Source organism: Drosophila sechellia, chromosome 2R (assembly GCF_004382195.2).
Source record: "Drosophila sechellia strain sech25 chromosome 2R, ASM438219v1, whole genome shotgun sequence".
Lineage (NCBI taxonomy): Eukaryota > Metazoa > Arthropoda > Insecta > Diptera > Drosophilidae > Drosophila > Drosophila sechellia.
This window is the reverse complement of record NC_045950.1, coordinates 8,276,152-8,299,870: the sequence shown is the minus strand read 5'-3', so window position 1 is coordinate 8,299,870 and position 23,719 is coordinate 8,276,152. Positions and strand designations below refer to the sequence as shown.

The following is a 23,719-nucleotide window of genomic DNA, read 5'->3' as shown; positions in this document are numbered from 1 at the left end:
CGCTGCTGCCTGCGCTACAGACTTATGGTATGTATAATCAATTACTCTCCTCGATTTGTGTGTCTCGCTTTTAATACGCTCAAAGTTAGCAAAGGAAAAGTTCGTCCGTGTTGGTTGTGTGGGTTGGTTGGTTTTTCAGCGGCAGGATCCGATTACATCTTGGCCTTGAGCGGCACTGCGTCCGCCATGATATGCAGGGCCATCTTTAGGCACTCCTCCGCGGAGCTAATCTGCTCGCACGGATAGGCGTCACCGTATTGCGTGAGGAAGTCGCAGTACTTTCGATAGTTGGTCACCGCGAAATCATAGTTGTAGGAGCTCAGTGCCACTTCCGTGTCATCGGTCACCGATGGCACCGTCGGCTTGTGCGGCATCATTCCGAACATAGGGTAGTTCAGCTCGCAGGCCTCGCATTTGCAGTCGAAGCGGTACTGCAATGACAGCCTTTTCAAACGCTGCTCCTTGCTGCTGATTACGAAGTGAGCACTGAAATGTTGGATACCCATTAGTTTTAGTATTTGGAGAGAGCTGCAGTGACTTGGACCCCTATTATGTACTTATGAGGATAGTCCTAACTGCATTTTGGTGTGCTCAGAATGCTTTGGTTACTACTTACCCGTAGTTGTCGTAGAGCACATTTCCCGCCTTAATAGGCCGCAGGATGAACATGTACGCCTTGGTGCCCTCGTATATCCTTACAGTATTCGGCGAACAAGAGTGATTTAAGAGCGAGAGGAAGGCGTACGCCCCAGACGAGTGCGTCTGGTCGTCCTTGGTCTCGTTAACCTGCTCGACCAGGTCGATGCCGTGCATATTCGAGGGAGATGTCTGCAGATGTCGGAACAGGAGGTCCGTGAAGAAGTTCACGCCTTCTTCGCCGCCCACATATTCCTTGACCGGTGTGTATTCGATTATAAAGTGCTTGAGCACAGCACAGACCACGGAGCGCTGGAAGAGATCAGAGACGGAGCGCAGGTGCTGGTTCGTCACCAGTCCATGGATGGCCCGGTAGTGCTCCTCCGGCGTCAGCTCGTTGTAGTCGAGGTCAAAGGCGCACTTGCCCTGGTTCTGCTCCTGCTCACAGAAGTCAATTAGCTCCTCGATGCTGGGAAAGATATTCAGCGCGACCAGTGTGGTGCGCAGGGCGATACAGTGGATCTTGTTGAACATGCGGTTCAGAAGGTCAATGATGGGACACTCGAAGCGGTGATAGGTTTGCATGGCAATCGACTTGCACTCCTCGGAGCAGAACATCGTGGAACAGCAGCTGTCGCAGGGTATGAGGGTCAGGTAGTTCTCCCGCTTGCAGGTGGCACACCGAATGTATCGCATGGGCGTCAACAGTGTGGAGCAGAAGGGCTCCTCCACGCACACAAGATCCCCGACGACCAAATCCCGATTGGTCACCACAAAGCGACCCTCGGCGGCTGTTTCGCGCAACTCCAAACAGTTGGCGATGAAGGGCACCTGGGCATGCTGTTCGAAACTGAGCTTAAACTCATAGGGCACCACATCCGGCGGTTGCTGATCGAGTAGCTGTTGGCAGTCCCTTTCCCGCTTGTCCAGCTTGTGGCTCAGTCTCGCCGGATAGTTGGCCTGCCTTGCCAGCTCGATATTGTCCAGGCATTGCCGGTAGCGCTTCCACTCGAATAGTACCGCCGACCGATTAGCATAACCGATGGACAGGTGCTCCGAGTTCGGTTCGGCATAGCAGATGCTTTTGTTGTACAGCTCTAGAGCCTGAAACGAGTCGCAGGGATTAGCTAGACTAGAGACTGGGAAGGGTTTGGCGATTGAGGGGGCAATGATTACCTTGAAGTAATTCCTATTCTTGAGCGAAAACTGCTCGTTGCCCAGCATACGGAACTCCACGCTCCGCTTGTTGCACTTGTCCTCCCGGAGCGTTACGTTCAGGAATATCTTTTCAATGTACTTGAAGTCAATAAGAGCGCGCATCACGAAGTCAACCTTGCGATGGTTCTCTTTCAGCTCGTTGAACTTGCCGGATATGATGCCGATCAGCTTCCAGTCCTGCAGCTTCTTTATCAGATCTTCGAACACGTCGTACACGTTCATCTCTTGTGCGGGGTAGTTTCGGAAGTCCTGGAAATTTCTCCGGATCGGATTGAACCTGATCGGATAGCTTCGGATCCTTTGGTGCCGGTCCGCGTGTCGACGCCGCCGCCTGTTTTTTTCAGCCGGAAAAAAGCTTCGTTTGGCCCACTACCGGTGCCGCGATTTCTTTAGCTGGCGCAAGTGCTGACCGCTAATTAGCGAATTCACGGGCGATTTAGATTCGAAAATATTGTAATTATGCACACGGCTACTTTAATGTTATTTTTTGGACAATCCGCTGAAGCAGTGTGGAGTATAGCCTGCGAATATATAACCCAGAATGGAGTGAAATGTACTAAAAAATGCCGCAAATCGACTGCTTACACTAGCCGCGACACAAACCCTTGCCCCAGCTTAAAATTGCTTACAAAAATATTTTAAATTTGAAATTCATAAAATGAAAACAGGATAACTAACAATAAGGTCAGAATTTGATAGGTTTCTGTTTAAATGATACAACCTCCAGCACTCTTGAATAGTGCCTGAATATATAAATTATAATTAAAAAAAATATATAACTGAGCTTTTGCTTACCGCTAGTTGTCACAGTGTCTCCACACCTTTAATCGTAATAGGCGCCATCTTTAAAACCCGTTCCGAATATGTGCACACTGGCGGCCGTTTCCCTACTGAATTTCCTCTTCAATTCGTACGACATTCTAAGTTTTCTAAAAATCCGGGGAATTATTGGCAGCCAAGTTGTTTATTTAAAAAGCGCCCTGTTTTCAGGCGGCCGCCGCACTAGTCCGGTTCAAGTTGAAGGCAAGGGAATATTATTTTTAGCCAGTAGGCCACAGCTAAGTGACATCGTGTTGTGTCTAAAAATTTTGTTTGGCTGCGTCTGCAAATAAATCAAACTCATTTCGTATCAAATCTTGGGATCAAAATCAGCTAGAGGTGTGTACGAATAAAATTAAAAATATAGATATAAGTAAATAGAAAAATTTGTTTGCAGAGATGCCCATCATTCGGCTGGAGTCTGCGGACAAGGAGATCTTCGACACGGATCAGGAGATCGCCAAGTGCTCGGAAACTATTCGCATTGCAATAGAGGATATGGGCGATGAGAGCGACAACAGTGTGCTGCCTTTGCCGAATGTCAACTCGCTGATCTTGAAGAAAGTTCTCCACTGGGCCACCTACCACAAGGACGATCCCGTGGTTACCGAGGAGGTTGAGAACAAGGAGAAGCGCACGGATGACATCTCATCCTGGGACGCTGACTTTCTCAAAGTGGACCAGGGCACGCTGTTCGAACTGATCCTCGCGGCCAACTACCTGAATATCCAGGGTTTGCTCGACGTCACCTGCAAGACGGTGGCCAATATGATCAAGGGCAAGTCGCCGCAGGACATTCGCGACACCTTCGCCATCAAGAATGATTTTCTGCCACAGGAGGAGGAACAGGTGCGCAAGGAGAACGAGTGGTGTGAGGATAAATGAATACCATCAACTTACCATGACGAAATTAAAGCTTAAATTTTTTGTTTAATCAACGTTTCAATTAAGATAATTAGCTGATCATGTTAAAAGCGTCAGCAATTGTTCTTTTGTGTTAATTAAATAAAATATTATGCTTTAATGCTGGCAAGTTCTCTTTCATGTGAACATATTTAACAATGGAATTAATAACAAAACGTTTAATGTAATTTACAGTATTCTTTAATTTGGAATTTACATTTGATTTAGTTAATGTAGTTTAATGTAGTGGCGACCTCCATGAGCGCGCTCACAATGGCATCCGCCAGATTGGTCACTTCATTCGGAATAACTAACAGATGTGCGGTCGACGGTGCCCAAACTTAGCAGCAATCGAAAGACGAGGAGGGCGATAACCAATTTGAAGACCACTCGTACGCAGGACATCAACAGTCGGAAGCCGAAAGCTATTGCGTAGAACGTAGCCCCCAGGAGCAGCACGTATGCGATCAGATCGCCCAGAACAGAGTACATGGACGAGTTCCTGTAGACACATTCAAGGAACAGCGTGCCGCATCGTTCGCCATGTTCCCAGCCGAGCTGCTCCCGTCTGTTGACGCTAATGCAGCTTTCCTTCATGTTGAGACTGCTGTATGTGCTGGATAAGCCGGCAAATGGAACATTTGCCAACAAAACAAATCTTCCAGTTGCGAAAATCAGCTGTCTAGTGTGACCGCATTTCGATCGTAGTGGCAACACTCCATGTTTTCAAAACATCGAGGTATGAGAAATGGATACAATTATAATACCCGTTACTCGTAGAGTAAAAGGGTTACTAGATTCGTTGAAAAGTATGTATCAGGCAGAAGGAAGCGTTTCCGACCATATAAAGTATATATATTCTTGATTCTGTCTTTACGTCCTTATGAATGTCGAGATCTCAGTAACAATAGATCCTAGAGGGTTAAGATTAAGATTGAGATTAAAACGGAGTAAATCGATCTGTCAAAAATAAGCTTGTATTTAACAGATTTAGTGTGCGCAAATTACATAGACATTGAAGTCCTGACCCAAATATCTCTAACTTCTAGCGGCTCTAAATTGGGACTTGGCTAACTATCGATAGCCCCAAACTGTTCCGCGACAAAGATAAAATCTAAAGGCAACTGCTTTTATAGGTAAAAGGTATGTGATAGTCTCTAATACAAAATTTAAAAAAATTTTAATTTTCTAATACAAAAATGAATTATAGCTAAGAAAACATAAAAATACATAATTCTTTTTATTAAATATGCAAAACATTTTGCTTAATGCAAAATTGCATCGGCGGGAAGTCAAAAATATTCTAAAAATAACTTGTCCGTTTCAATATTTAAATATGTTCTAAAATAAACCGCAATAATAAATGCTGTATCACTTCTCAAAACGAGAAGCAAAAGCGTTTGAACAAATGTATGAAAGTTTTTGAGTTCAGCAGCATGTGGTTGCAACCGCGCAGCTAATTAATGCAAATAATGTCGAAAATAAAATGCTGCTTAAACAATAATGTATGCAGTATATGTGTTTTTGCAAATTGTGGTTTGTTCTCTGGATAACTTCCATTAAAATCGGATTACTAAGACAAACTGCCATGTCGCACTGATGATTCCTTACTCGGGTTACCAACGTGCCGAAAGCCAGGGTCTTGAAGAGAACCTGGCTGTAAATTGTAATGGCGACCTTTCAACTTCGGCGCTGTGCATTGAACTGTCTGAAAATTTGTTAAATCCCAGGGATTCTCCAGGGAATGGCTGCCGTGCAAAACGATACCTGAAACTGATGCTTCAAAAATGAAAAGGAATACAATCACGACAGGTGAACGGGCAATTTTTTTTCTTAGAGCTCATTCGGTTCAAGGTACTGCACCTACTATTTGCGGGCAAATTTAAAATTAAATAGCAGTCAAATTGCCCACATGTGAATAAATGGCGCAAAGTAGGGTCTTTTATGTATATACATACATATGTACTTATTTCTTACAGACAGTGGGTGTGAAACCATGAGAGCGGCTCGACCCAAAATGCTTGATATCATGGCGATTTCACCAAAAATTCAGTTTCACTGTTCTTTCTGTCAATTTGTTATTAGCCATGCTCTTTGCCATGCAACTATATGGAAAAGTGGACACTGGACAAAGGACGTGGTCGGAAAGTGCAAACAGATGTCCAACTGGGCTGCAACTGCACTCTGGACTAGAAACGAAACTTCAGGGAACTGAACTCGACTTGATGCAACTGACAGGCTGACTTTGACACAAAGCCCAGGAGGACGGGCTCTGGGTCTATAAATAAGGCACGACCCCACGACCATGTGACCATGTGGTGACAGTGATGCCAACGCACTATATAATTCATTGGGTTGCACAGTTCCAAGTTGGAAAGACAGCTAATACGTTGATTAACAGCATTGGATAATGGAGGTCACCCTGGAGTAAAGTATGCAAGATAAGCCGTTAGTTTTAATTTTAAATTTTGGAAAGATCAAGTAGCTTATACGCTGTGCGCAAGCTTGAGATCTTTAAAAATGTGTTGAATAGCAGACTGTGCCAACTAGCTTTGCTTAAAATCGCACGTCTTTAAAAGAACTTCACTTATATTACGAAAGAGATAATTACATTCCATCTCCAAACTCCGTAATAAGTATAAACATAGACACCGTTAGATTCTTTGATTGGAAAGAACTGGAAATTGTTGTCCCATTTTGGAAAAAGCGGTAACAACAATCTGTTGAGATTTCTGTGTCCTTTGAGTCTATTAGACTTCTTTGGATTTTGTGAGAAAGCATCCAAGTAGTCATCTCCGTTTGCTGGCCCAAGCCAGTTGTTCTGATTCTGTGTGTCCGAGGGTGTTGTAAGTGCAACAACTGTGTCACGCCTTGTTTCTGTGAACGACAAAGCGCAGAATAGTGTGTACGAAATACAAAATATTTCATTCCGACTGCGACGGGGAGGCATGGCCACAATCTGCTAGAGCCAGCTTGTTATTATTTCTTTTGCTTTTGTTGCTGGCTTCATGAAAGTGTTGTCTTCTGTTGTCCACGTGTGTTTGCCTCTTTGTCTGTCTGTCTGTTTATTTGTTTGCTTGCTTGTTTCGCCGGCATTTCCTGTTGCTCGTTCGACTTCTGGCTGAGCGTTTCCGGTTCCTTTCATTTGCTATTCCACCCATGAACGAACGCCCGCTTTCGCTTCCACCTCATTTTGACCCGCTCTGGATTTTGCTCGCTCGGCAGCTTTATGCTTGACAAATTCCTAGAAATCCCTTAATATTTAATATTTAAAGCACACGGAGTTCCCGAACAGATTTAATCTGTGGTGTGCAGACAATCCACACACAAGAGTGTGTGTGCATATGCCAGCCTCACCATTGCCATTTTCATCGGGAACACTACATTCCGTTGACACCTTTCGTTGTTTTTCCATCTGCAGTGCACTGACCAAAAACCCCAAAAGTTGTCGGTTAAGATTGATATGATATACTGGATATCTGCGTATGGGGTATAATATTATATATATATTATAATATATAATATTATATTGATGGGGCTGTCCAGTGTTCAAATATCTTCGAACACTTCCATTGGCTGAGTGACGTGTATCTGATATAAATGTTATAATAATTAACATTGAATTAAGATGTGAGTTACAAAGCTATACATTGCAGTATTATCACAATTTTCTGCAGTGCTCTTGCACTTTGCTACCCATTTGGCCCACTTCACCTGGGAGAGCGACACGTGTCACCTGTAAAGTGCATCGGATCCGGCAGCCACATCTTTAGCAACTCAGAGCTGACCTTTTCGCGACGGAAGACTCTCGAGTGCCGAGTATCCAAGTATCCAAGTATCCAAGTATCCGAGTATCCGAGTCTGTTGCTTGCCGAGGGCAAAGTCATTTGACATAGTCAACTTGTTTTTAATTAATGAGCACGCCGAAAAAACGCGCATAAAATTGCTTTGCGTCCCGGGCGTAGAGCTTCAACTTGAGGTGGCGGGAAGCAACAGGTGGAAAGGGTTCTCCCACAGGAAGTGGCCGTAAGGAGCCACTCGAAAATATTCGAGGGCCGAAGCAAAGTTTTCGCCTGGCAGACTGCGGGGAATAATGGGCGAAGAAATAAAGGATGGCTGGCGGGCATAGGAAAATAACAAGAAGCCCAAGAACAAACAAAAGGGCCACAGGCCCAAAGGATACGAGTGTATCCTTATGGGCTCCGACGCGCCTTTGTGTATGCTTAATGGATCCACCCGAATCATTTGACCAGAGATCCAAAAAGGCCTTTATCCGCGCTTAAATGTCAGCGCGTTATGAAATTATGGGCTGAATGAAATTACTCACAAATAAATGAAATTGCGCAGTCAACGGGAATCATTTATGTATATTATTTTTAAACTTTCCTTTTTTCCTTAATTCACTTTTTTTTACATTTTAATATTTTCAGTATTTTCATTCAATTTTAAGCTGCCACTCTTTATCCCCGCCGGAAATATTGAAATATCAAAGGTGAGTCGGCGGTGGAGTAGTTTCCTTGAGATTCGGCTCCAAGTGAGGGATGCCATGTGGCCTCCACTACACCGCTCTGCTCCGTCGTGTCAATTCAATCAAGCCACCAGCTCACCTGACGCACCTGCCCATCTGACGCACCTGTCTTGCCCCCACCTGGCTTTCTCCAACTTAATCTCGATGTTGTTGGGCCCGTTGTTGTTTGGTTATACAAAATGAGAATTTATTGTACGGCACACATAAGCTGACTATAATAAAATTTCAATTTGCCCGACAAACGATGTCGTCGACACTCGTTTTCCCGCATAAAGCCAAAGAAGAAGCACAAAGCAATCGCAGTTCCCCCAGGAAAAAAAAAAAAACGTACGCAAATATCGTTTATGTACGAACAAATATTCACGCTTATTGCGATGTGAAAGTTGAAGATCCCTTGGACATCCGCTTAACGGTTCAGTTTGAAGCTAAAGAAACGTCAAAAAGATACATTTGAAACAATAGTAGTTTTTATATAGGAGTTATTCTCGATTTGCTTAAACTATGCCTTAATCTTACGATTATTCACGATTATTTCAAGTTTACAAATTATTTGAAAACGAAATGTAAACTCTTCTTAAAAACATGTATCATAAAAAATACTTTCGTTCTTTAGCTATAAACTGAATACATAGGCTTTTAAAAATAAAACGTATTTATTACAAAGAATATATATTTATATTTATATATAAATATATAATCGCTTTAAGGTTTGAGTTATGGGCAGTTGTCTTATGGGGTCACGACCCGATCGGAGTAAACCATGTGCCTCCAAATGGCGTTCGTTGCTTCAAAGGTTGGAGCGGGCGGGCTAAAAACCCCAGAACACATCTATAGATATGACATTTGCCGGTCGGCGACTTTGAATCCTCAATGACGTCACCTCACCGGGGGGCAAGGGAGTTGGAGGAGGAGTTGGCGGAGGTCACGTACAACACGCTTGTTAAAAATTGACGATGTGCATCATCGGGTGGCGATGAGGAATAGCTTAGACAAGGTGAGCGTAAAAGCGCTGCTGTGCATGATGATCCAAAGTTCAGCTCAGTTCGGTTGGGTTCAGCACATATCTGGTTGGTGTGGTTAACCGCGTGTCTGGAGCACTTAACCCATTGACCGCGGCGAGCATTTATCGGAAAATGTATATGTATGTATACCTCCCGCCATTTTCAGCATTTTAGCATTTCAGCATTTATTGCATTTTAAAGCCGTCGCCTTTGCTCAACTCGCATCTGGAAAGCCATAAAAAAAGGGGGCCCAGCGAAGCCAGGACCAAGAGCACCCAAAGGACATCCAGCAAACACTTACTGGGACCTATATATGTATATATGCATATGGTGGCATGCTCATATATATGCTCATATAAATATCTAAATGTTTTGCATACTGCATGGCCCTTGACACGCCGCCTTTTAGCCCGCTCTCGCCCAGATATACATAAATACGTAATGCATGTCAGTATGGTTTTGCGCTTCGATTTACCAGCGTTGATTTATGGCGGCCGCGCTGAGAAGTATGCTATATGCTATACTTTGCTATGCCATGCGGCCGCATAAAAGTGAGCGTAAAAATCCACATTCGCGTGGAAGCCATGGCCGCGGTGAAAGCGGATTTAATTAGTGGAAAGCAGACGAAAAGTGGGCTGCATGCTGTACGCTTCGCTGACAAGACGAGATTAAATTAAATGGGATGAGATAAGATGGGTTTGGGTTTGGGTTCGGTTGGGCTATATACCGCGGTGATGGTAACGATGATGCCTCCATTAAACCGCAAAGGAAATGAGAATGTGTGCTTTAAAAATCTTTTTTCGAGGCAAAAAAGAAACAACTTCTAGCAGTTTAATAGTGTGGCCAGGTTATTCACACATCACTCCGGTCAAAAAAAACTCCGTTTTTGACGTATATCAAATTAATGCGTTGACCGGCCATGGAATAACTTTGGCAACTTCCATTTATTCGGGATCAAGGGGAAAAAGTTTAGCGCTCGCACTCCTGGCACTTGCTAATTGAGTTTGCCTGAGCATTTCATACGCCATGTGGGACCGCCTTTGTTGGCCTTCGTTGACGCCGCCCGACTTGTCAACCTTTTTATTTGGTTCAATAAACAGAATGCCACAACGAATGCGAATATTTATTTGTATAAACACATATAAATATTTGTGTGCCCTTAGGGTTAAATGTCGCTCCTGTTTTTTTCAAACGCGCGTAGGGTATGCAAAAGTGGAATGGAAAGAATTGAGATTTGTTTTCCTTGTTTTCAGGAAAATTTTCATGCTAATGGAAAACCCAATATGTCTGATATGTACTTATATAAAATACTGCGCGGGTGGATGTGCCATGTAGAGAAGATTCGCCCTCTGCTCCTCTGGAAGAATTGCATCTGTAATGTACTAAGTATTTATCCTATTTTACGGGCACTACCTGCACATGTGGTGCTCTTTCGAAACGTGTCAATATTTTCAAAAACAAAATGAATACGATTTCTTCTATGAGCTGGCCTTGAAAGCGAGACATTTGAATGTGCAAACATTTACTTGACAAAATTAATTACCGAATATGCTCTTCTCTGCTAAATTATAAATAGCCAAGGGAGTCGCATAAACAACAAGCAGTAAAAACAAAAACAAAAACAGGACCAACACTGGTTGTTGACAAAAATACAAAAAAAAAAAATTGCCAAGAGTTGGGCGGGGATGGTGGGTGGTTGGAAAGCCCCACCGTTTTGCGTTGTTCAAATATTCATGACAAGACGGCACAAAGTGCTCAAGTTTATTGCAATGAGAACAGTAAACGAAGGCGGCGACTGTTGCTTCCATTTGTGGTGTTGTGGTGTTTGGTGTTCCATTTGCTAATCCTTATGTCAGAGAAATTGCATCAGCAGCAGCCACCTGGCCGCAGAAGCTTGTTGAGTGCCAGCTTCTTCCTCTTCGTTGGCGACCTGGACACGTACTCCGCCGCCTCATCCATATTGATAAACTGAGGCACTCGGTTGGAAAACGTTTCGGTGGCCGGGTATTGGGGTGGAGCAAGCTGAAATGGCTGCAAAGTGGGGCGATCCCGAAGTTGAGACATGTCAAAGGTGTGGTAACTCACAGCGGCGACTGTTGCTTTCCCTTACTTTCTACTTTCTTCTTTCTCCTCTCCACTTTACACTTTCTCCTCCTGCGGCCTGTCTGCATCTGCCGCCCTTCCCGTGCTATTTTTGCCAATCTCTTGATGCTTTATGCGGAAATATGCGAATATATGAGGAATGTCCAGGCATCGTCATCATAGCCAGTTGGCTTGCCCGGGCAGGTGGCTGTGCATCTGTTTTTTTGGGGGCATCAAACAACAACTATTGCATCATACGCAAATGCTGACGCATGCACTTGGACTTTCGACGCCGGGCCATGACATCACTTTACACGCACGATTTGTGGCAAATGCCGCCATAATTTCTGCCCTCCGCCCGCTTCCGTGATTTTTAGGACGACATCTGCGAGGAGCAGGCGGCTGCTTCCATCGAGTGGGCGCAGGATGACCGAACGCAAGAAGATGGCGACGACTTCCGCACAAACGGAAGCCACATTCTGCTCCTTTGCTTGCTACTTGCCATTGTCAACGTTGTGTTCTTTGGCGCACACGCACACAGAGATACAGATACACAGATACGCATACGGATACAGATACAAATGCATCTACACTTTTGGCCAACATCCAAGAGCTGAGCACAAATTTTTCGAGTACAGTCAGCAAAAAAGCGCATTTTGGCATGGCAACATGGCGAACTCAAAAATCGCACTCACACATTCAACGGCAGGACACCTTTGTTGGAAGTTCAGCAATTAGCGCATTGAACTGAACAGGTGCATGTATACATATATCAGTGGATGCAGATGAATATTATGCAGATGTGCATAGATACATTGCATGGAAAGTTGTGTAGCTGTATAATTTAATCTAATATATAGTTAACTTTAGTCTTGAAGCCATAACATGGTATATACTTTTGTGAATAAGTAACACTAAGGTATTTATAGTTTATTCTTCGAAATATTTAACACACTAATGACCTAACCGATAGAAGTATCGATTAATTTGCAAAAGTAGACAAGTTGAATTCGTCTGCTTATAGGAAACGAATACAATTAGCCATCGCTGCTTAAATTACAGGGGTAGATTTCAACGGAACTTAATGCTGCTTCGGCTTAAATATGCAAATGCCCAAACGAAACCTGCGGCGTCCAGCTGTAATTATTAATATTTGCGTAACACTAAAACTCACAAGCAATAAACCGGAATTGTCATACCTGCACAGTGCGCTGGTAATGCCTTCAATTAACGATGTTTCCACAGCCAACAACTTTCGCCGCACTATGATTATATAAGGCACTTTCAAAATGACATCGGTCAAACCGGCAATTATGCCTATATGTCGTACAAAAAATGTTCGGGAATTACGTTAATTTGTAGGTAATAAATATAGTAAAATATATAAAGTAGTCTCTTTTAATTTGTATTAAAATCCGTTAAATTATACTAGTTAAGCTTCTCTAATATCCTTCTAAACTTTCAGTTCCTAAGCAGTATCAGTTAGCTGTCATACCCTTATGTAGAGCGTGTATCTCACCGAAATCGTATAAATGCCTAATGAATGAAGGTGTCCTCGGTTTCCGGGAAATCCATGCAAAGTGGGTTATTAAAACAGTTTATGCGCCTTGCTGGCCGCTAAAATTCCCACTAACTGAGCAGTTGACATCATGGCACCCCCGTGCATTCAGCCACATGCTATATACACATGTATGTGTACACATATACGCTATATGACTGGCTTGCAATCTACTCTGAATGGAACAATGGAGCAACCGAATGGGTTGAGACCTTTGTGGCTGGGGTTGCATATTTGCCGGCAGCATTTTTGGCGGCAAACGCCTACGCGCCATTGTCGTTGCCCCAGAACCCCAAGCCCCCAACTCCAAAAAACCCACAACACGCAATAAACTCGATTTGTCCTTGGCTCCTTGGCATTAGTGTTGGTGTTGGCCGATTCGGGCTTGAAAAATCATTCATTGAGACACACACACACTATACGCGGGGTATGTGTGTGTGTGTGTGAGTGGCTAGTTGGCAGTCAGAGAGTCGTAGAGATTTTTCGCGTGGGCGTTGTACGCTGTTATTACTGCTGCCCGTCGTTGTTTTCATACTCCAAATATTTGTAGTGGCAAAATTCTTGTAAGAGTACTACCAACGCTTGTCTATTGAGCTGGCTCACTCTCGCCCCATCTCTGTCTAGCCCGCCAAGCGATTCCGTCTCCCTCGCTCGCCATTAGGTTTCGTTTTATGACAGCGCCGCTGTCTTTGGCCAGAAACAGTTGACGCAGCAGCTCCACTTTCGAAAATGTGGGGAAAAAATGAGGAAAACGAAAAGCTGAAAATTCCAAGTCGACGTGGGCGTCAAATGCTTCTAGTTTTCCCCAACGTACCCATCCCCACGCCCCACCACTTCGCACCCACCAGTGCGGTTCTCCCTTATGGTGTATGCCTGTCGCGCTTTGCTGATTTTTCTTAATGGAATTTATGCGAGTGTGAAATTTATGTTTGTGCACAGATAGAGAACGCAAAACTATTCTTAGTTTTCGCTCTGGCGGGTGGAAAAACACGCGCGTTGCCTACTTTTCCGCCCAAGGACAGTAGAGAATCCGCCCACCGCCCACTAAGATTAACTGCAGCGCGTGCGGAATTGGCCAACACATACTTCAGATTGGCATTAAACTGTTTGTTCTGCGGTAACTCTTACATGTCCATTAGCCGTCAGTTGAGGCAGTGAACCAGTGAACGCAAGGATGCTGGATATCGGTGGGGATACCCCAACGTGGTGCCTAATGCGACTGCGAGTCGCTATTGCACAATCCGCTAGCAGTTATGAATATTTACTGGCATCCTATTTTCTGCCTGGCCCACACACACATTACTATATTATGTCAATGCGAGTGTGTGGGCGGAACAAATTGCTTTTCAATCAATTGAGGCTGCAGTTATTGCACTCGCCCAAAGGTTGCGTCTCCGGCTAAGCATACACATGCATATGTACATATTGCTCATACGACCCGTTCGCCCAAGGCGGAAAATGCCAGCGGGGGTGATAGAGGTTCATTCATATGCCGCTCTCTGCGACTTGTGCGCCATTGACTGGCAAAACGCCCTCGAAAAGTCTTCTGTTACAAATGGAAATTTCCTGACTTTTGCCAAAAGGAGGAAAAAAAGTCAAGAAGTTACCCTTTGTCAGTATTTGAGTTGGCGCGGGTGTGTGTTTCGTTGGCATATTTATGAGTCAGCTGATAAATAAAATAAATTTCATTTAAAGTCCATTTCATCCGCTAGCCGACTATTTGAGTCCATAATTTGGCTCGTAAATAATATTTGCCTAAAGAGTTTCCGCCCGCAAAAGCCTTCCAATATTATGCAGTAGACAGGCCGCCTTGCAATCGGTTGCCTGATTGCGGAACATCCCAGTGTGGTTATATACTCGCCAGATGCCACGGCGTTAGGTGTTCCATTTGCTAATCCTTATGTCAGAGAAATTGCATCAGCAGCAGCCACCTGGCCGCAGAAGCTTGTTGAGTGCCAGCTTCTTCCTCTTCGTTGGCGACCTGGACACGTACTCCGCCGCCTCATCCATATTGATAAACTGAGGCACTCGGTTGGAAAACGTTTCGGTGGCCGGGTATTGGGGTGGAGCAAGCTGAAATGGCTGCAAAGTGGGGCGATCCCGAAGTTGAGACATGTCAAAGGTGTGGTAACTCACAGCCAGAATGTGTTTGAAGGCCCTTCAGTTTCAGTTATAGAAATCGTTCGTAAATACACGAATAAGAGTGCATAATGCGTAATGAAGCCGCTGCCTAAAGGATATTAGAGCAGGACATCTAGAAAAAATAAGGTTTTTTAACATTACAGTTACTCGAAGATTAAAAGGGTAAACTAGATTCGTTGAAAAGTATGTAACCGGATTTTCCGACCATATAAAGTATCGCGATCAAAATCAGAGTCGATCTGTTCATGTCCATCTGTCTTGTAAGCACTCCCACTTCCTGATTAAGAGGTATCTGATAGTCGAGGGAATCGACTATAGCGTTTTCTCTTGTTTTCTATAATGAGTTTTGAAAGTTTATACCAAAGCTCGCGTGGCCCTCTCATTTGCGAATTTACGTTGCAAACGTGTCGGCCAAATTATGACAAAACGCTGTGAAAGTTTCAAAAAGCGTTTTCAGCACACACTTAGCGCTCACCTTCACGCCCCATTCCGCCCACCTTTTTGTGTGGAACGTATAGAGGAGCCCAAAAATGTGGAAAAAACCAACAAGAAGTACGTGCCAGTTTAGTTCACTCAAAAGTGTCTGACCACGCCTACTGCAAAACTACAAGTTGATTACAGTGCGAGCACATTGCGGAAATTCACCGAAATGTATGGAAATTTTTCAGGATTCCCTGGCATTTTGCTGTCTGGCCTTTGGAGCCAACTGAAGTCCATAACTTATGTTTATGCCGACTGGACCAAAAGACCACTCTTCATTTCGCCGTCTGAAACGTTCGCTTGTGTGAGTGCCAACTGATGCATTATCTGAGCACTGCAAAAAATATTTAAAATAATTATAATTAGATATACTTAAAGTTCTAAAGTCTGTTGTACTTTTTGAAGTATGCTTAAATGAAGTTCTTACAGCCTATGTTCGAATGGGACCTGTGCTTTTCTATTTGATTATCTCTGTTTACTGAGATTTTTCCAAGTGCATGAACCCAAGCTGCCCAGCTAGACCACTTGCTTTCCGGCTTTGGGGCTGGGATTAGTTAATTTTGAGATAATTCGAGTGTTAAGCATGTGGCGCTGAGGCAGGCACACACAATTGCAGGCCCATTCCCAATTAGTTGTCATCATAGCGGCTTTGGCGGTGCGTCCTGCTGGGCAAAGGATATAGGACGAGGGACAGAGGACACAGGACATGGACACTAGCGCCGAGCAGACAAAGGATGCCAAAACTGTGTCGCCTGCAATCAGAGCGAATGAGCATGTGTGTGATAAACAAGTCTAATTAAAGCTAACGAGATTTGACCGGCCCAAGACGCACTCGAGCACAGTTTTGGGCTTAATTAAGTCCCCTGTCTGTTCGTTCTCAACTTGTCAATTAGCCGGTATTATGTATAAGGCCGGAGGAGCGTATCCAGTTTTGGCTACCTAATCTTTTTGCCTATTTTCGAATGCTTGGCTAAAAATACGCGTAAGTGCCGCATTTGTGGGCGGTCCTGCAATGCAAATAAGTAAATGTTTGCCCATGAAATCGATCAACGACGGATTGGGCCCTCTCATATGCACAGTGGATTTGGTGGGCGGATTTTGGCCACCCCCCTTCCTACAGCTCAATTGGCTAGCAAATAAGGGTCTAAAAATAATCGAACACACAGACACACACACATACGACAGGCGTTAAGACTCTTTTTACATTCACAAATATCTGGTTTACGAAAGTCAACATGAATTCTGGTTGGAGGACATAATTTGGCCAAGAAGATGGGCACAAATTCTGGCTTAAAGGAAGCTGTTTGTTACCTATTTTATTTGCTCTGGCATGGAAACGAATAAATGTGATATTTGTCCTTAATTTAATGTGTTAATAAAATGATATCATTGATAGCAGCTGTGCCTTTTTTTTACCTTTTCTACCAATTGAATAAATCAATGTTATATATTCTTTTGTATAATTAACTACTTATTAACTGGCTGCTTCAAAACTATTTTAAATTAGCTCTATAATAAGAAAAGACAGATTGTTATAAGGATCTAAATTTGGTTCGTTCATTAGAATCACATTCTATTCAATATACAAATTTCTAGTCTCATCATTTTTGATTTGTCAATGAAAGGCAACGACATTCTCTGGAGTCTGTAACCAAATATTTGGCTGGATTTGTGAATTATCCATGCCGAGTTGACGTCGAAATGGTTCTAGTGAGAGCCCATTATATGTTTAATCAGCTGCGGCTCGAATAACTCGGGGTCTTGGCAAATCGAAACTCAATTTCGATGGCAAGTGAAATTCAAACAGGCGCCCACGTGGCGGAAGGTAAACATTTAACTTCTAATGATCTATGTGCTTAGTTTTGAACATTGAATTGCGGATATAATGATGGGGGCTGTGTGTGAGGTGGGCGTGGTTGGTGCCATTTAACCAGGCCGAGTGAATTATGTTGTTTGTTCTTGTAATTGCCTTCCGTTTAGTTTTTGGCCATTGATTCGATGGGCGGTCGTCGGGTCAAAGGCAGATCGTGGGCGTTATTAATTTATGAACCCATCTCTCATCATCATAATCGTCATCATCATCGCCATCATCATGACAAGCGGAATCAAGTTAATTTACAAGTTTGTCCTTGGCCAAAAACAAAGCGCCTAGTTGCCGGGGACAATTATGATCTGACACTGAGGTAAATTTGACAAACAAACTGAGAAAAGGAGCCGAAATAGAGACAGACAACAGAAAGAGAAACAAAAAGAAATGTTTCACAAAGTTTGCTTTTCGTCATCAAGAAGAAATCAAGCAAACGAATAACTATCAGACTCATCAACGTCATCAAAATGGTGGCAGGCTGACCATCAGCGGCAACTTGGCCAAAAGCGACATGGCCCAAAAGCAACGGCAATCCCTGGTAATGACAGTAATGAAATGTAACAGTTACATTGCGCATCGTTAAGTCGCACACAAAAGCCCGCCGACGTTGCTAAGTCGCGTGGGAAAAGCGATGGAAAGCGAACTGAGAAGAAAAAAAATCTGGAGTGGCGGGAAAAGTGGTTTTTAACCGTTAGCAGCGAGAGGAAATGTGGCCCATTTTGAGTTGGTTTCTTGGGCAAAAGAAAAAACGGCTAACTGCTGGAAGAATTCCCTGTAAAAAGTAACTAGTTTCTACAAAAGGATTATAGAAAGTGTCATATGGGCTTACACACAGCAAAATTTAAAAAACCAGCTTCATTTCGAAACCAAATGTTAATACTTAACTTAAATTATTAATAATTAATAATTTTTAAGATTGTGAAAGTTAGATGTGAAGGGAGGGCTAAAGAAATGAAAGAGATGGAGACATTTCACAGCTGTCATTTGAAATCTGAGAGTGATTCGATATCGATATGAGCATGCTTTCGAGATCGAAATTTTCAAATCGAGATCGTTGAGAACGATTTTTTCTCTGAGTATATTCTATATTTATTTATATTTTTGATCCCATGCCTATAGTGGTACTTAATTAAATTGACACATTTATTGTCGCAGTGTATTGAATTAAACTTGTTAATTGTGGAATATTTTTGGGTGCATAAATTATTAAAAATCCTTTTTAAAAATTTTCAGAAATCACTGCAGTTCAGCACTGAATCCGATAAGCGGACTCTTTGGAAAAGTATAGTAGACAAGGAGGAGTAGCCACATCGGCCACAGAGAATTTGCATAAAAGGGCAGATTGTCGGCATTGTCCTTGCTGGCATTTTCTCAAAGCGGCAGCTGCAGTTGAAATTCGATTAGGCCCCCTCCGTTCAAGCCAACCCACCCCTCCCCGCATGAACTGCATTTTAATAAATGCCAGCAGTAGTACGGCGGTTCCATCCCTCCTCCCTCCCCCACTAAACTTTATTTCCTGTCGCCCAGTGGGGGAAATTGCATTCGGTTGATTTGGTTTTCTCTTGAAAAGACGTCAAGGAATGCGCAGAAAATATAATATAGTTATTCAAACTCAGCTGAATTAGATTATTGGACTGAAATACCCATATCGCTATGATTAATTGCATTGCGCGCGGAAAAATCGAATGTTAATCCTTAATAGATGCCACTTCCCCACTTTCCCCAACCAAACCAAACCAGTGGAAATCCTTCGCCGAAATAAAAGACCCACTTAATACGCCTAATTGCAAGTTAATGGATATTTCCTGTCCTCTGGGGCGTGGGTGTACTGTTTGCGATTGGAACTCCGAGAATGCCTCCTGCCATTCTGGTTAATTATAAATTATTTGAAGCGAACTCTTGATGTGTTGTCATGGATATAAGCCCGTTCGTGCCTAATTATGCTCTATGATATTATTTAAATTTTTCCCGCACTGGGCGGGCAAATGTCGAATATCCTGTCATTTATTGCCGAGCGCGTGTGCGTAGGTCCTGATCCAATTAACGTCTCGCTGGCGATTAGGCAGCTGATTTGCACAAATCAATGCAACGAGCCCCAAGGACACACAAGCCAACCCACCCACACAACCAACCACCCACCTATGAACCAATACTACTATTACTACTGCCTTATTCAGGACCTGTAAGTATATAGACCACCGGTCGGCGGTGAATTGAATGAATTATTTTACGGCATACTTTATTGCGGCGTCATAGGCAAGAGAAATGTTGTTTTGATTGCTCGCACGCGCCATGAAAATTTAAGGGCGTGGGGCGTGGCTTATTGATTTCCCGACAATTATTTGTGCGTAGCTACAAGTACACATCTGTATCTGTATCTGTATCTGTAGCTGCGGCTGTATCTGTATCCGTTTCGATTTGTTGCATTTCGTAGATTGAAATCTATTGGTACCGGCCCATTTGGTACCGTTTCCAACCGCATAATTATTATGGTCTGCAGTTAACTGGCCAGTATTCGCCTTTCAAATGACAGCCACTTGTCGTCACAGCCGATTCATTGTCACATCCACATTAGTGGAGCACCGCCTTGCACTGTCCCGAAAATCGAGAACCCTGGCTCGGGTTAAAGTCCTGCACTTCGGGCCTCAGTTCATGCCACAAATGCCACACAAAGTACGTAACAGTTGACATTGAACGTGACATTAAAAAAATTTGGTAAGCGTTTATATTCAGCCAATGCGAAAAATAACTTTTTTTTGGTGCACCATACTACTGAAAAAGCAGCGATAGTTAAGATGCGCAGAGTTACGCATAATATTTGCAACATTTACCATGAATTATAATCCCGAAATAGACGCTTGAACATGTAATGATGATGTTATGTGGATATGCCACCGTTTTTCCTCAGTTATGTCTGTCTGTCAAATTCAGCAATTGAGGCACTTAACCATTTTCAATTTGCTTCGAATTTCTTGTAACTGCGAGCCTTTGATATGACTAACATCCTTTGGTATTATCCTTGAGATTGATTTGAGCATACCCTTTCACGTTCGTTCATCTTATTATTTATACAGCATCTGATTTTCAAGCAGTTATACTCGCATTGCAAATAAAAAAATGTGCATATTTCCAGTTGAATGGGCGAAAAGAAGCGGCTTGCAACATTCTTGTCCGGAAACTAATTTAGAGAAAATTCTTGGAAGCCAGGCAGTGCGACAACGAATTGAGGAATTGTGGAATTGAGGGAGTTATGCCAGTAGGAGGTGGCCGGCTTAAACCCGATTTGCCATTTGAAGCGGAAGTGACCCTTGAAGTCTGATTTTGTTTGTGCGGCCATTCGTTGGCAACGAGATTTTCCTCCGGCCAGGAGTCCACTTGCCACTTGCCACACCACCTTACCCTACACAGTGGTTATATCTATTTATTTGCCCCTATTGCGTTGTCGCTGGCCTGGCTGTTCAATTTTTAATCAACGGCTTTGATGGCGTCTTGGCAGCGCCTCGTGGAATCCATGCAATTTCCTGTTTGGCTGTGGACGAAGTCTGAAAGACAGGCGGCGCAAAAAGGAAAAGCGTCGAGCGCCAAAAGGAAACTCAGCTCAACTCGGCTGGTTGTCTATTTATAGCATTTTGGCCATATCCCTCGGAATTCAATGTCAACAGCACAGCCGGCAATCCAGCCCCGCTGTCGATGGGTGGTAGATGTGAAGGTGGAGCTAGATGTGGAGCTGGGTGTGGAGCTGGAGCTGGAGGTGGCCATGACTGGAGGTCGGAAGGCGGAGTTGTCATCGGCAAGTGGCGACTTGAGCATAAGCAGGCGGACACTCGAGCCAAACTCCGTCATCGCCCATCAGTCAACCGATTAGGGTCCTGTGCCCCACCAAAGTGCAGCATACTTACGGGGGTTGTAATTGAACTTTGCTCTCAGCGGGAAATTAAAGCCACATCATAAATCACGAAGGGAGGCGGGGAAGGGGGTGGGGGCGGGCGAATGACATGGGGTTATTGCATAAGCAAACACTTTAATTGATACCCATATCAAGGTATCCAAATAATAAAGAAGATAGCTATTATGCTTAGAAAGCATCCTTATACTAAGAAGTTTTATTTCGAGCTGCTAGTGTACAGTTAGGAACAATTTTGTATATATTTTAATAAATATTTGTTATATTATATCTTTATCTATTATATTATATCAATTACATTATATCTTCGCTTGTTATCTGATTCTACATTCTTTTAATAGTTTAATCTTCTGAGAATAGGATACTGGTAGTATAGCGTGCCTAATCGCAAACACCTTTATAGCCATATATGTATCATCTACATAGTTAATTAGATATAATGTGCTTTAATTCATAATTTATTTTATTTTTTTAGTCATTCCTAAGTAATAAAACCCCATTTGATTCGCCAATTTCCAAGTGCAAAGGTGCACAGCTCCTAAAAAGGATCAAAGTGAGACAGGACACTGACGAGGAGGCCGTGTGACGAGCCCAACTGTGGAATCGCCAATGAATCGCCATCGGCCAGGACAATGGGGCCAGTCTGCATTCGCTTCGAGCTTCGGCTCCTCGCTCGGAGGACCTGCGAGCCTGCTTACGTCACAGAGCTGCGTAGGCGTCATCGTCGTGCGGCGCACCCATCGTCCTCGTTCCGCCCCCGTTTCTCGGCCACAACAGTTGCCCGATTCCGCGGTTCCCCGATTCCCCGATTCTTCGGCTCCTCGACGACGACATCGTCCGTCGAAAAACGACGCCAGCCAGGCGCTGATTTTCCCCAAATGCCCCTGCTCCTTAAAATTTCCCCACTCCCAAGCCCCATGCCCATGCCCCATGTTACCATTTCCATATCGCTGCTCGAGGGCTCGCGCTCTTGTTTCCCCAACTTTCGTGGATGGGGGGCTGCTATCTCCTGAATGAAAATCCGCCGCTTCGATTTTTGTTGTTGACGTAGTCGTCGCCTCTTCAGTTTGCGCCTGCGCACTCCTGCGGCAGAATCATCTGTTGTTGTCCCCCCAGGAATCCTTCGCTCGCCTGTGGTCCCAGCAAGTGCATTTGGCTTGTGGTAGGACCGTGTTGGGGGCGGCGAAAGGTCCTGGCCAGGCTCAGCTGTTTGCCGTCGCCTGTAGAGTTTTCCAAACGAGCCGGAGACTTTCGGGCCGTGCAACAAATTGAGAGGCCAAGCCGGCTTTTCGCATGGAGACTTTCATACAAAGAGGTATGCCTTGGAGATCGAAATAATATCGAATTTAGTTATATTACAACATTAAAAACAGGAATTATGGTGAAATACTAAACATAGTCATGTCGGAGTTTACAAGCGTACATGAAGTTTATCTTATAAACCTTTCTGAATAAATAATTAGTGTACTGTATTAACTTGAAGTTTCTATGTTCAGAATTGATTGATAAAATGTTGCTATGAATGACTATTCTCTAGTTGTATTCTCACCTTCTCTTTACGCTCGACTCCGAATCTTTTTCGATTATACATGACGACTATTCACCTTTTCGTCCATTCAAAACTCTCCACACCGTGGAACAAGTCCATTCACGTGGCTTGAGCTCGCTATTCAATTTCACCTCGGCTCGGAAATCATTACGTTGGCACGGCGAATATATTATAGCTCGCTCGTAAAACGTAAAAGCCACAGACATTGTGACGACAAAAGGACTCGTCTTCGTCCTCGGTCCGCCCAGCCACGCCCCCCGCCCCCAGCCTTCAGCTGTTGGTTGTGTGCAACAGCAAGAACAATGGCAAAAGTCGAAAAACGAAAAGCGAAAAGCGGGCTGCAAGCAACGATGACGCCTCTTCCACAGGACATTCTCCTTCATTCATGTTGGCTTTCACCCGAATCGAAGGGTCCTTCGGCTCCGCGTCCTCCCCTTTCCCGATTCGTATTCGGTTCGGCAGCTTTAATGACTTGCAATCTATGTGCTCATTTTTATTCACAATATATCCTCGGTGCTGCTGCTGCGTGAGTTGTATTTTGCCAGTTGATGTATGTATGTATGTACGTGTGTCGCCAGTGTGGTTGTCAATCGTTTTCGACTTTCGAAATGTAGGGGAAATGTACCGCTAGTTCGTTGGGCGGTTGATCGGCGTATTTCAAAAGAAAGGGGCTTTCAAATATCACGGGAAATGTATTCTAAGTTATTATTCTAAGTAATGGCAAATCTTTTAAACTGGCTGCTATGATCAAAATTGATTAAAGATATTGTTATATTTATATATTGTGACTTAATTAAGTTTATTTTCCTTTCAGCATTGCACTATTACTTTGTTCAATAATTAGGAAAGTGTTTTATGAAAATTATGACAAACATTAAAAATTAAACATTTCTTAAAAATGTTGCTGTCAAAAGTATCTTTAATACAAACTGCTGTATTGATGCAATAAAATTGTTTATAATTAATATACTATATACATCAAAACGGTTAGACAAATGTTGGTCGACATGCATTAGGTAGTGAAATTCCCAT

At 43.5% G+C, this 23,719-nt stretch overlaps 3 protein-coding genes across 3 annotated transcripts; 1 reads left to right on the top strand and 2 right to left on the bottom strand.

The window, feature by feature from the left end:
- Positions 1-49: 49 nt before the first annotated feature.
- Positions 50-2,383, bottom strand: LOC6608759 (SET and MYND domain-containing protein 4). Its single transcript, XM_002033446.2, has 3 exons — positions 1,813-2,383; positions 617-1,740; positions 50-486 (listed from the first exon to the last, which is right to left on the bottom strand). The coding sequence occupies exons 1-3, from the start codon at positions 2,074-2,076 to the stop codon at positions 153-155; spliced, it is 1,722 nt and encodes a 573-aa protein (XP_002033482.1). The 5' UTR covers positions 2,077-2,383; the 3' UTR covers positions 50-152.
- Positions 2,384-2,727: 344 nt separating this feature from the next.
- Positions 2,728-3,697, top strand: LOC6608758 (S-phase kinase-associated protein 1). The gene is made up of 2 exons (XM_002033445.2): positions 2,728-3,012; positions 3,071-3,697. The coding sequence occupies exon 2, from the start codon at positions 3,073-3,075 to the stop codon at positions 3,556-3,558; it is 486 nt and encodes a 161-aa protein (XP_002033481.1). The 5' UTR covers positions 2,728-3,012; positions 3,071-3,072; the 3' UTR covers positions 3,559-3,697.
- A 64-nt stretch (positions 3,698-3,761) lies between these two features.
- On the bottom strand, positions 3,762-4,297 carry LOC6608757. Its single transcript, XM_002033444.2, has one exon. It carries the CDS (start codon positions 4,171-4,173, stop codon positions 3,874-3,876), a length of 300 nt encoding a protein of 99 aa, XP_002033480.1. The 5' UTR covers positions 4,174-4,297; the 3' UTR covers positions 3,762-3,873.
- Between the last annotated feature and the right edge of the window lie 19,422 nt (positions 4,298-23,719).